Genomic DNA, 13,679 nt, shown 5'->3' on the forward strand with positions numbered 1-13,679 from the left:
TGTGTGTTTTTCTTCATGGCCCGGAGGTGTTCCGACAACAACAATAAAAAAAAGCAAGAAAAGAAAAGAAAAAAAATAATCTCCAGCACAATTTGCAAACCTTCGTCGACCGAAAGCATAAGTGTTGATGTGTCCGCGTGTATTTTTTTCCCCGCTTTTTATGTACGTCCGAATTTCGGTTCACGTCCCGACCAAAACTGACCGAATGGGGTGTTTCGTTGCCGCTTTTCCTTCCTGTTCGCTCCGTTCCATCCGGCACTCCGGCACTAGCCCCTATTTGTTCACTTTGTAACGGCGTTGATGTTTGCCATACGGCCTCTGCACGATTTGCGGCCGTTTGCGGATACTTATCAGCCTATCTAAAGTGGCACCGTCCAATATGGCGCACCGAACGGGTTGGCTGGTCTGAAAATGGTCCGACATCCCTGGACGTGGACGTGGGAAGTGAACGCGAAGATGGAGCAAAAGGAATAAAGAAAATGGAAGAACCAACCAACAACAGCAAGGAACTACAAAAGCTTCGCTTCACGGTGAAGTGGGTCAAACAAACAAACTATCCATCGCTTCTCGCAACGAAACCTTTCCATTTTTTGCTCGTCACACACACACACACACACACACACACACACACACACACACACTCACTCACACGCCCTAAGGAGAACGATCCCTACATGTTCCGGGCCGGGATTCTAGCGGTTCTAGGGCGACCAAGATACAAAGGCGCTATTCGTGATCGGTCAACCCATAAAGGGAAGGCAGGAAAAAAAGGTCACGCTTTCCTATCGGAACTACACGGAGTACGCAAAAAAAGAGGAGAAACATTCCAAGGAAAGCTCCCCATCCGAGCGGTCGAGCGGGCACCGGACAGGGTGGAACGTACTCAAGCTGCTGTGAGTTGTTGATATTTATTATCGTTACTACGCTTTCAACGTCATTCGATTGTTTGGCTGGACGCGGGCGAGAGGACGCGGCAACGATACAACACCCAACGGACCCTCGGCTCGGGAACTGGCGGTCCCCGAATGTTTTAACCACTATGTACAGCTTGGTGTGGGCCACTACCCTAGCATCGTCCAGCGATGATTTGTGTCCTTCCCTAGCTTGACAAACAAAAAAACGACAACAACGTTTGATCAAATACACAAGCGAACCTGGCCAATCCTTCCGTTGTGCTGTACGATCCTGACTAAAGCAGAACACTCCCAAAACCCTGACCATACCTACCCTGGGCCGTCCCATTCAGTTGGGACCGTTGCACCCACACGGGGAGAGCCGCCGCTATGAGCCGTACGGTGGCGCAGTTCCGTGCCAAACAGGCAGCCGACTGCCGTTGACGGTGTGATCGTATACGAATGAGGGAGTACGATGAGGATCGAACCGGCAGGAACCGGCCAGCAGACACAGGGACAGCAGCGACCACGGCGTGAGCGTTGATACCGGCGCGTGCGATGGGAGCGTGACGACGGTTCCGGCGAGTATGGTGAGAACGGCCAGACGGGTGGGCCGGTGGCGCGATCGGAGGGAACGGTGTGGAACGTCGTAGCAGGGTGACGGACACGGCAGGATACCTCGTCATAGGTCGCTACTGGTCGACGGGTTGCCGAGGTTGCTCTCGAGGGTGTCATCCTTGTGTCAGAGTGGTGGCTTGTACACTTCGATCGCCGGTGTTAGCATGTCCACTCGTGTCGATATTGATGAATCACTGCGAAGGGGGGAGAACAGAAACACAAAAGAGAAGGTGAGAGAATATTAACAAGCAACGATTAGAACAATTTGAAAGGTTGATCCTTCTCGGAGGCGGAGATTGAAGTTCTAAATTTAGATATACGATACCTCTTATATAGGCTGGAGACTTCAGGAGTATCTGGTGTTGCAAATTCGGATTTTTAAAAGTATATTTTTAACAGCCTCGTTATACTTAGAGACGTTCAAAATTTATTACTCTTCTTTTCTGGATTGCAACATGAATAGGGCGCGATCCTCGCAATGCAGCCCTTTTTATTGCCTTGCTGGTGGCGCCCTCTCCCGTCATTTGTTTTAAGCTCCGATCCTCCAGATGAGCAGGTTGTGTCAAAAAACTTTGACAAATACTAATCAGAATTATGTCACCACTGGCACTGTATGGTACAGGTTTAAGGTATCTTCTTTCAAGGGGTATCTTAAAAGCTTTAGATTCCAATGCTTCTTGAGCCATCGCCATTGAGTTCCCTTTCCGAGAAAGTTTGGAAGTCATCGGAGGCTTATGAAGTCGAATCGCAACCTTCCCTTTGATGTGCATACAGTGCAGAAAAGAGGAACTCGAAAAAACCTGCATGCGAGCAGTGGGAAAAAAGGTCCGCGTAGCGTTGAAACGCTCGTTACCTTCCAATTTGCACCAATGATGATATCCTGACCGTTCGACCGAATCGACTCCACGCGACATCGCGATGACGCGGTGAATCTGCCCAAATAGCCCCTTCGCATGCGATGTGCCATTAAATCGTACGAGGCACGTGTTTTATGATTTCCACTCCGAAAGCTTTCCGGACTGTGGGGGGGGGGGGTTTTCGGGGTGCTGGCTTTGGCTGTTTTGCGTTCCACTTTTAGTTCTATTTTGTGGCTTTGTTTTGGCTAGAAAGAGCGGCTTCAAGTTCAGCCATGTGTTCCGGTGCTCCGTAATCCGAAGATGTCGTGCAGTACACTATAAAGCGTGTACCTTCGCTTCCCCCTACTTTTCTGTCCCCACCCTTTTTTCCATCCCCCCTCTCCCAGTTCGAATGAAGTTGTTCATAAGTTGTTTTTTGGGGTTTGCGTTTCGAGCGTGCCAATGAAAATATGTTTTTAATAAAGAAATTCGTCGCGGATTCTTTGTTACTCGCTTTGGCGAGTTATAAGGGCCTGTTTGCAGGAGCACGAGACGGCCGTTAAGACTGAGCACCATCCACCACCATCCACCACCATCCACCAAACGCTGCTCGCTTTGCATTTGGAATGCAAATTTGTCCCATCAAATGATGCGAAATACATTTCGTCCTTCGCTACATAAATTTGGACTGGAAGTGGAACACGCGTTTCATGCTGTACTTCCGTGGATGAATCATTTTGGCGGGTTTGGTTTTATTATTGTTATTTTTGTTTTGGTCTTCTTTTGCATTCCGCAAACCAAAAACAAAAGGCGGAAAAACAAAATAGATACTTGGCGAGTGTGTGTGTGTGGGTTTTTTTTTCTTCGTGCCCGTTGAAAGCTACACCATTTTACTTAAGTGATGGGTCGGATCAAAACGTTCTTACACTTTCTCTCTCTTTCTCTCTCTCTCCAGACGTTTCCGTTGTTTTCCAACAACAGGGTGGATTGTGTTTTGTTGTTTGAGTGATTTTGTTTATTTTGTCTGTTTATTGATTGCTACAGCACTCAAAATTATGTTTCTGCTCATCACTCTCAATTTCGCTACGGTGCGATAAATTTCACCCCGCGTTTTCTACTTCCTGTGTGGGATCTCACCGGGTGCTTTGATGTTTTTGCTCCATTATTTGTTTGAAGGTACGCCTTGATTGGATCGACAGCAACGAGGTGTGCGTGAGCTTATTAAGCTTTTTTCTTAGAGTTCCATTTTCCATTTTCTTTATAACAATTAACAAACATTTTCCTCTTGGTTTTTTTGGGTAAAATATAAATACCTAGAGAACTCGTATTTTTATAAATAAAGTTCATAATTTTCAAGTCAAAAATGCAAAATAAATCGATTATAAAAAATGGAAAATATGTCAAACAACGAACCCTTGGCTCCGTTTGGTCTCGTTTAAGGCGCACTACACGTTCCTGTTGGGACACTCGTTCTATTTGTCGATGCAGCCATCAGCAGATGATGGGACGAAGAAAGTAACCGACATCAACCGAAATGCTCGAATTTATCACCCTTACCGTTAAACATCGTTAACGCCTCACATTCCCGCGTGTACGCTCCGAGAGATTAATTTCGCCCAAAAAGGACCTTATCAAATGTCTTCCTTCAAACACTCCAACACCAGGTAGTAAAGAGGGGGGAAGGATGCGAAGGACACGAAGGTCTATCAGTAGTCGTCCAAGCAGATTTTGTGTGTGTGTGAGAGTGTCACTCCCCCATTCCACGTACCCACGTATCGCTTTCCTTCTCGCGTTATCTGTCCGCTTTTCCGCCATTTGCTGTACGCTTTATTTGCATCCTATTTTTCTTCATCTTTCACCTCATCCATAATGCTTTCGTTCGCTTTCGTTTTTTTTTCCTTTTCAAAGGAGGGCACTTTTGCTTCCGTACATACGCAAAGGGCAAGGGAACTTATTTGCAGGCTTTTAAGAACGAGCCTGTTATTGAACCATTCTCATCATCATCATCATCATCATCCTCTACATCATGAGAGGTGATAGCAGCATCTTTCTAGGCACTCCTAACCACTACGTGAACATGAGCATCGGCATAAGCATCGGGATCGTTTCTTCCGCCTTATATTCCCGCCTTACTTCCTCTCACTCTCCTTTTCTCATTTTTCCTCTCTCTATCTCTTTTCCTCACACAGGCATACAGAGATTACAATTCCTGTACAAAGAGTGCAATGGCAATTTCGGCGTACTGCTAGAGAATTTCTAATGAAGTCTTCACCACGTTCAAAGTATTCCAATGAATGGCAATAGATTTCACCAGTGGAGGAATGCATAGAAGGAGAACAAGCAACAAAAAAGGGAATTGCTTACCTCACCGTGACGGGTTACACATACACACACACCCCCTCTACCCCTCGGGGAAGGGTCAGCACTAGTCAGCAACCCTCTTCCCTATCCCTATCCGACAAAGGCTAATATTTTATCGTTTTACACCCAATGTTTAACAATTTGGCTACCGGTTAGTAGCGTACAAACTCTTTCCCAGCATTAAACGTAAAAGGGGGGGAGAAATGTGTGCTTTTTTAAAGCGCTGCTCAATAAATTGATGTATCTCGACCATTACTCAAGCGATTCGTGCTCTGTCCATGCGATTGTTGTCCTACGATACGTGCCTTGCATAAGCGCTACCGAGCGACATTTACTACACCGAAAGTGTTGGCTGCGTACAATGCCGCGTACGTGTGGCCGAATAATGGTTGCTGTTCCTTCCTGTTGCGATAGTGAAACATTAGCACGTTTTGGAGCATTTCATTCGCAAAGAATTCAAATTTGCAAGAAAATGAAGCTGACTATCAACAGATTGGTAAGCAGCCTAATGGGCCTAAAGAGCGTTTTGTTTATGTTTCCTTTATTGGGGTTTTCGTTTTATTGCCGATAGTGCAAATATTAAGCAAGAAAACTTTATTCGCTTTAGTTTTGCAATTTCTCTGCTTTGGACCTCTCACTACGGATCTAGGGCCTTTTATATCGTGATGCCCCAAGGAAAGTGAGGGACAGTTCTTAGATGATCTCAAATTTCTGCATTAGAAAGTCATGAGGATCAAAGTCAAAGTGATTTCCAGGTTTTTGCTGAAGTTCAGAGCTATTAGCCAATAGTTTCTAGTCGTATTTGGACCAGTCAGACGAGACCAATTCCATCAGCCTCCAGTAGTTACCTTCCAGAAAGGGAGTTAGAAGTTCCTGATGAAAAAAAATCCGCCAATGTCCGAAGTCGCAGTCTCAATAACTGACGAGATCTATTCAACAATAACAAGCAGTGCCAATTCCAACACTTTTGGTGTTGGTGTTCCTTATCCTAGAGGTGATCCAAAGGATCCTTCCAGAAATCACCAAGGCGAATGAATTACAAGTTTGTTCCGACCTCAGCGCATCATGCCACGAGGCCACTGCAGGAGAAAATTTGTTCAAAATACAATGTTTACTGTAGACTTTCAATCATCCTACTACTTTTATGACAAAATGAGGAGCAAAATGTTGGACCCAATGCTCTCAGCGAAGATCTTTGTTTGCCAGATTCAGACCAGAGCCCTTTAGTTCGTGTTTCATTTTCAGTTCGCTTATCTATCTACAGCACCTGAGCCAATACGCGTGAGCGGACAAGAATCGACATCATTAAAGCTTGTTTACCTATAATGATATGCCGTATCACTCTTTGGGCCAACGGTTTGAATCAAACTTTACCACTTCTGGTGAAGGGGACGCTCACAATCATTTACGTTCCCCAGCAAGCTCCCACCAAAATTAATATTATGTTTCAGCACGAGGCCTACCGCAACGGCCGGCGTCCCGGAGCACTGTTGTGGTGTGGTGTGTGTACCTCGCTACAATGACCCGGTCAAGTGAGTAGTGAGTGCTCCATTATTCATACCCACGTGTTTTCACAGTGCCATAATTACCGGGGAAGGTTGAAGTGCTGCAGGTTGCAGGTAGGTGACAAAATGAACAACTCCATCCCATTGTACGAAGGTCATAGAAGAACGCTTCGCAACGAGAAAAAAAAACACACACACACACTTCAGGCCCTTGTCGTGCGGCATTTGCGAGAAATGACGCGGGGGGAGGGATTATGATCTCAGTTCTTGGAAGCACCACTTCAACGGGTCCCTCATTATGCACGGCACCGGGATGGGTGGGTAGGGGAGAAGGGTGCAGAGCGTTGTGGCCACAGCAAAACAACACTAAATTTTGGGGCTACCCAGTCTGGTAACATCAACGATGGGAAAGGGCGCGTGCAGGGGGTTGTTGAACGAAAATAAAAAACCTGACACACAATTCACTGTGGCACGATGCGAGAGAGCTGCCAGTGTGTGCAGCAGAAGCGGAAATGAACGTGAAGGCCACTGGTGGGCCACGTCTGGATTCGGGCACACCGTACACGCCCGTGGTTTCAACGCACGGCACGGCAAAGTGTCCTCCGCACCGACGGGCGACGGGTGGAAATACAACCTTCCACGCCAGTGCCAAACCACACTGACCGAGTGGTGCTCACCGCCACCGCCCTATTAACCGTAATGAAATAACAAATAATCCAACCGCCAGCATTGCATGGGCCGGCTGTTCATTTGGTGGCGGTTTATAGGGAACTGTCACGCGATTGTCATCCACTTTTCGACAGCAAACGCCCCAACCCAGGGGCAGGACTAGGGGACTAAATGTCCACGACAGCATCGACAGCATCGACAAAAATCCCGAACCCGGTGAAATAGAAAAGAAACACGGAAGCGAAAACAGGCGAACAAACACGATTCCCACCCAGAGCCGCCACCTTTGCATTAAACTTTCCATCGACCATTTGGAGCGCCGTGTGTTCCATCGAGTTTGGCGGTCGATTTTTCCCCGTGTGCCCATGCCGCGGTATGCGGTGCTGTCAATCGAGCGTTTGTCAAGCCGGGGGCGAACCTTCGGCCATCGAAACCGGCGCTTGGAAAATGACAAAAATGCTGAAGTGTGTGCTTACGGACGAACCATTCCCCATCCCACGCTAAGGTCAAGTGCAGCATGCCAGCAGGTGAAAGCTCTCGACCTGCAGGTAGATTGCACATGCTGCTGCTGCTGCTGCTGCTGCTGCTCTTCATTGCAGTTGAAGCATTCCACGATAAGAAGAAGGTCCATGTGCTTCTCTCGCAGGTAATCGATGAAAAATCGACGTTTAATCACGTGTCTGAGTGTGTAGTGGGCAGCAGCACTTACTTACACCAGCGTGAGGCGTCGTGAAGGTTGACTTCCAGGATGTGCTTACTGCAGTACTGCAGTTCGTGCAGTTGCACTTTTCGGCCAAGGCCGAACCGATCTGGAGCGCACACTCAACTGCTCTCGAAAGCATTTGAGAAACTAGTTTAAAATAATTAATTCCACACAGCGAACGTTTGGCCGATGGGTTCAGCACGGCGTGAATAAAAAATTATACAAAAATCCAGCTACATGTAGGGCCATACAACCATGTCGTTAGGCCATACCTCATTGTCCCGGCAAAGGATTGAACTTTTCCACGCCACTTGGGGTAATGTATATTGGACTCACGCACGGGCGTTGGCGTTGAACTTTGAGCTCCGTTCCGTTTTTGGTCCCCTAATTCAAACGCTCGGGCAAGTTAATAAACGAACCGATTTCAATCGCGTAATTGGAACCAGCCAACGCTAGCCAGGTTACTCGAATGGCGCCCCAAAAGGTTAAAGTTGAAAACGAAAGGCCCATCGTTTGAGGAGCAGAAGGATTGGCATTAGCCATGCAAACGTCAGGTGCAAATGTGTCGATTACAACGCCCAGCCACACATAGTTCACGCAACGTCATATGATTGGAAAAGTGGAAAATTCACGTTCCACTCCGATTAATACAAAAATGCTACTAAAGTTCAAACACACCAACCGTGTGGCACAACTCGCTGCCTACAAAAAAACCGGCCCTGTTCCACCTTCCTTCACGTTCACTGCCTTGTTACAGAATGTTCATCCGAAACGTTCCAGCTGGGCCACATTAAAGATTAAACAAATGAGCTGCTTCACGGCCGCAACACTTCCCACTTACAGCGATCCTTCGGGAGCAATAAAATTCGTTCATTGTTTCCACAGTGCATGAAATGTGCCTCCATTCGAAGCGTAATGAACTGCGATAAATTGCAAACCAACGGTACCGCAACGGATGAGCGACAAAATAAAAACACACACTCTCATTTGGAATTGTCCCAGTGTCCCCTCCCGTGGCGGTACACGATTAACGTAGTCGAATCAGAGAGCGAACAAAAAGAAATGAAGCCGTAAAGACATAATGCCTGCATACACCAGCAACCAGCAATACGCGCTCGCGGATGCGACAGAACGGCAGGAAGCCACACTATTTCCTGTTTAATTTCGTCTACGTGACATTTTAAACCGTGGAAGCGCATGATGGCGGGAAAGGGAAGACACAGAGAGAGAGAGGGAGAGAGAGGGAGAGCGGCTGCAGGTTCTTTTATGGCCAAAAATGTGCAATATGGCAACAGAAGGACATCCATCACGCAAACGAAATGGTAAGTTAATGCGGCAATTAAATCAGTTAGCTGGACGCTACGGAAGTGTCGCAAAATTAACAACAAAAAAAGTACTTATATTACGTACTTGTCCGGAATGAAGCTGAGGAAGAAAACCGCTACTTAGAGGCAGCTAATACCGGGATTTTTTAACCAGGTCATGGGTTTGAATTTGGGCCAGAAGTCAACAGCGACAATAGCCTTGAGCATTGCTGGTTGCTAATCGGTCATTTAAGTTTAGAGGCAATGTTTGTACTTAAAATACCCATCGCGACGGAATAAGCCGAGATAATCAGCAACAGCATACACCTCTGAGACATGGACTCTGTCCGAAGTTGGGGAAAACCAATTAACCGCGTTCGTGCGGCAAATAATCACAAATAAATATATAAGCAGGATTTTTCCGCTAGAGAAGCCACTATATTCACTATTATGATATAAGTTTTAAGAATCCTACAAAGAACTTGCTAACATTAAAGAGATTAGACTCACCGGGCTCCGATGGACTGATCGTTATATAAGAGTTGCCTAAGACCTAAGATATCTACCAAAAAATCAAAGACATAGACGCATGTCCGAAGCTTCCATCACGAAGTCTCGCTGGCACTGAAGAAAAGACAGGCTTGTCCATCTAATTGGGGCACAAATCCTTGGTGATAGTAAAGATCCCGGAGAGTTCCATCCATTAAGTTACGTTTGCTTGTAATATTAGTCATTATCATTCCTACTAATCTGGACAACTTGGCCGAGATTTCAAAAACGAATCGGAACAGAGTCCTGGTAATTAAGAGATGGAAGAAGTGGAGTTGCTGCTACGCAACGTATCTTCTTCAATAACTGGAGCAAGGTTCAGATATGATCGCAACGCAAGGTTCGAGTGGTTGATTTTCAAGTTTTGGAATCCTCGTTGAGAGTTTCACTATTTTTGCTACGAATGTTCATTGCTGTAGTATTAAAGAGAATACCTTGTAGGCGGTATTCAACACCATATTATCTCTGTAATTGTTGATCTCTAGTTTGTCTCTAGAGGTAGATGTCTAGAAGTGAGAATTCTGTGCTAAGATTCAATACGCACACTTCCAAAAATTTCTGGCTTTAAGAAACAAGACCTACAAATTGGGACGACTTACACCTCAACAAACTCCAGTTTAATTTTAAAGAAATCCAGAAATGCCTCCAGGAATTCTTTGCAGTATTCAAAAATGATCCTCCAATATAAAAAAGCTATCTTATCGGTTCAGCATCAACCAAAACCAAATCCTGCGAATAGTGACCGTTTTGTGGGCTTTCCTGGTTCTTTTTATTAGGAACAACCTCAAGAAAGGTTACATTCGTCAGACAAAATAAGACAACAAACCAGAAATACTTTTGCCTGATTGTTGTCTGGGGTTTATCCAATACTTCAAACAAACTTCATTTCCAGGTCCAAATATGCTAACAAGACGAGGTGAGGCATAGATAGACGTAGCGCAGAGTATGCGCCCGTGCTATGTCCCTGCGTGTTGATGGTTTACAATGAATAATAATAATTTTCGCCACACAGGCAACCTAAATTGCATTAAACCGTCTACAAGCGCCCGTGAACTGTGGCGTGACGCACAGCGCTTTTGAAGCGTACGGGCAACAGACGGTTGACATTTGCGGGGCCGTTAATTAAATTTCACTCCAGCCGGTAACAAACAAAATGTTGACAAATCACCGTACGCCGACCGGGTCCGACCGGTACCGGGAAGGGGGGGAGGGTTGCTTACCTGAGATTCTCTATCCTAGGCCGACGATGCCGATGGCGGTGCCGCCGGCGCTCCTTCTTACACCTACAATCACAGTGCATAATGCAGAGAAACACCGACGAGACGACGGTCACGATGAACGGCACCACGAAGAAGTGGATGATCGTGTTGACCTGGTCCTCGCGGTTGTACGCCGTCATCACGACCGTCTTGTTCTGTTTGGAGTAGTAGCAGGGAAAGACGGCCCCCTCGAACCCGTACAGGTCGGTGAAGTTCTTGCACTTGACCGTGGGCGGATACCCACAGCCCTTGATGTTGACCAGCAGTATCGCTTCCTCCGACCGTTCGATGTCGGTCAGATTGAACAGTTCCGCCGGCGTCGCGTTGAACGGGAAGGTAAAGTTCAGATCGTCTATGAACGTCACGTAGATGTGCGTGCACTTGAACACGTCCGAGGTGCAGCCCTCGCGGCACGAGCTCCACGAGCAGTTGAACAGCCCGGTCATGTCCTCGCGCCGCGTCGTCACGCACATCGTCGGCCGCTCGACAAAGTCGCCGACCAGCGTCGAGATGGCGGGATCGACGTACAGCGGCACGAGAAAGAGCAGCGAGGCGCCGGCCGTCACCGACAGGAAGGCAAGCCCGGACGTCGTGTAGAAGGAGGCATTTTCGCGCAGCGATCGTTTCGGCGGTGGCCCATTCTTCGCCTTCTTGGCCGCCGCTAGCTCGAGCAGCTTCTTCTTCCGTAGCTCTTCGGCCTGTTGCTCGAGCAGCAGTTCCGAACTATCGCTCCTCATGGTCGCACCGGCATACACGGGTTCGGGCGGGGTCGGACGGTGGTACGGGTCGGGAGTGCAGGTATGTGGGCTGCTGGGTGATGGTGCACCAGGCACCACCGTTGGCTCCGTTTGCGACAGCGTCCGGTTGCGCTCTGGTCGTCGGCGGTGATGATGTCTCGGAGGTGCTCAAGGACGATGGTGAGGAGGGTGCTGCTGCTTCGGCATCCGCTAGTACACCCGCTGCTGCTGCTGCTGCCAGTGGAAGTAGTATACCTACGATCCACAACATCCCCCTCAAGGACAAGCCGTGTTGGTCTCGGTGGTCGTGGCCCCGTTGCTCGAGGGAAGGATGATGGCAGTTGCTGCCGTTGTAATGTTCGTTGCTTGCCTCTTGCGCTTAAACACTTTCCCTATTCGACACTGCTTGCTGCCAGTATTGCGGGGCAAGATCGGTACCGGATGCTCACACTGACAACGATCCCAGCCACGCTGGCACGTGCTCACAAACCTTACCCGCTGGAAGGCAACACAATTAAAAACGAAACCTTCCTCTTCGTTCTCTCGCTCTCTCTCTCTCTCTCGTTTTCGGGTTCTGGTTTAACTCATCTCCTTCAGAATGACTCGGTACCGTCGTGCACTACTGATTTCGAAATATCAATCGCTGCTTTAAACACACAGACAAACACACCCACACATCGGACCCCTACTTGATCTAAATGCACATTACACGAATGGCTCCACCATTCGCCCATAAGCACACACACACACGCACGCACACTTGGAGAGCTTTTCCTGAAGCATGAAACGATGGCACTGATTTTTCCGTTGTTCCTCTAGCTTCCAAACGGCTTCTCCGGCGGTTGAAAAGGACGGCGCCTGCTGTTTTGCACACTTCCACCCACAACACCCTCCAGTAACCTTCGCTTCGCTGTACGAGGCCGATCGTTTCGCGACGGGCAGGATATCCAACGGACACGACGATGTTAAACACGGCTAACGCACACAAACACTACTCGCGGGCCGTCAGATACATTTGCGGTTGGTAGAGGAAAATGGCGTGCGGTGGCGTAGGTGTATTTATTGCACACACTTACTCTCCTTTTCTCTCTCTCTCTCTCCGTTCTCTCTCCCTCACACACTTGTTTGATGTGCTTTTTACACACACTCTCTTCGTTTGTATTGTGTTTCTTTTACTCGTTGCAAATCGGGTACGAGAGCTTTTCGCTCTTTGCTCGCTTCGCTCAATCTCTCTCTCTCTCTCTCTCGCGCGCTTCCGTATCCGTTTCGTACTGGTCTGCAAGGTAAAAGATTAAAGTGGCGTGTTAGTAGTATTAGAGTAATCGCTTTTACATCCTTTCGACCATTCGCACAACACCACATAAAACTGGGAATAGAAAAATCAAAGTAAAATTAACAAAAGTAACCAAACACACACACACACCCACACACGCACATAAACCGAAAGCGGTGGAATTGTTTTATTGTTTTCCCTCTGGCATGTTATTTTTTCCCCCAGCATGGTGGAAAATACGCTCAAATTTAAACCCCCATTTTAGGCGATCGTAGTAACCTGCCCGAGCAGGATAAAGATGCTGCTGCGCGTGTATTAGTGTACGAATTTAGAATCAATGCGATGTATGTGTAGTTGGGCGGGTGTATAGAACAGGAAGAAAAAAAAAACAACACCACGCTCCCAAAGCGGACGCCTGGTCGCTCACGATGATTTGTTTGCGGGATGGGCATAAACTACCCGGTTTGTGCGTCCTTGCCCAACAATTGAGCGGGGAGGCAGTGGTCCAAGTGAGGGACCCGTTCGCGGCACTCGGATACTTCGGAGCTCCTCGAATGCCGGAGACACGGTGACAGACAACAACGGCGTCGGCCCCATCGGACAGCTAATTAACGTGCAATTTAGGTTTGATTTCATTAATGATGCTCCTGGGCCGGGCTCTGGCGGGTACGGCTACTGCCTGGAGAACCCTGACCAGACTCTCCCACGACAGTAGGAGGTGTGCGTTCGTGTACCGCTGAGCCCGCGAGCGCTCGGTATCGAACAAAGCGCTCGCTGCTCTGTTTGCTGTAATCGGATTCAGTCCGGTTCGGTGTCGGGTGCCATTGAATGTCCTGTTTTTTTTGCTCACCCTTCGGGTACGGCTAATTGTACGCTAATAGGTCCTTTTGAATGCAGCGGGCTGCTCGTGATTTATCTATCCTTTAATGGGTTTTTGTAATGTTTTTTTGTGTCTTTATATATCGATAAGCT

The 13,679-nt window shown here is 47.7% G+C and overlaps 1 protein-coding gene across 1 annotated transcript; it reads right to left on the reverse strand.

Annotated features, from left to right (window-relative positions):
* Positions 1 to 1,635: 1,635 nt before the first annotated feature.
* Positions 1,636 to 11,434, reverse strand: LOC128298287 (protein tipE). Its single transcript, XM_053034032.1, has 2 exons — positions 10,659 to 11,434; positions 1,636 to 1,705 (listed from the first exon to the last, which is right to left on the reverse strand). The coding sequence occupies exons 1-2, from the start codon at positions 11,432 to 11,434 to the stop codon at positions 1,636 to 1,638; spliced, it is 846 nt and encodes a 281-aa protein (XP_052889992.1).
* Between the last annotated feature and the right edge of the window lie 2,245 nt (positions 11,435 to 13,679).

This window comes from Anopheles moucheti, chromosome 2 (assembly GCF_943734755.1).
Source record: "Anopheles moucheti chromosome 2, idAnoMoucSN_F20_07, whole genome shotgun sequence".
Lineage (NCBI taxonomy): Eukaryota > Metazoa > Arthropoda > Insecta > Diptera > Culicidae > Anopheles > Anopheles moucheti.

Bases quoted from the DNA above. Each gene is read 5' to 3' on its own strand.
- LOC128298287 (XM_053034032.1), bottom strand. From the start codon at position 11,434: ATGAGGAGCGATAGTTCGGAACTGCTGCTCGAGCAACAGGCCGAAGAG. The intron at 1,706-10,658 runs GTAAGCAACCCT...CCCCCTTCGCAG, and splicing joins CCTAGGATAGAGAATCTCAG to TGATTCATCAATATCGACAC.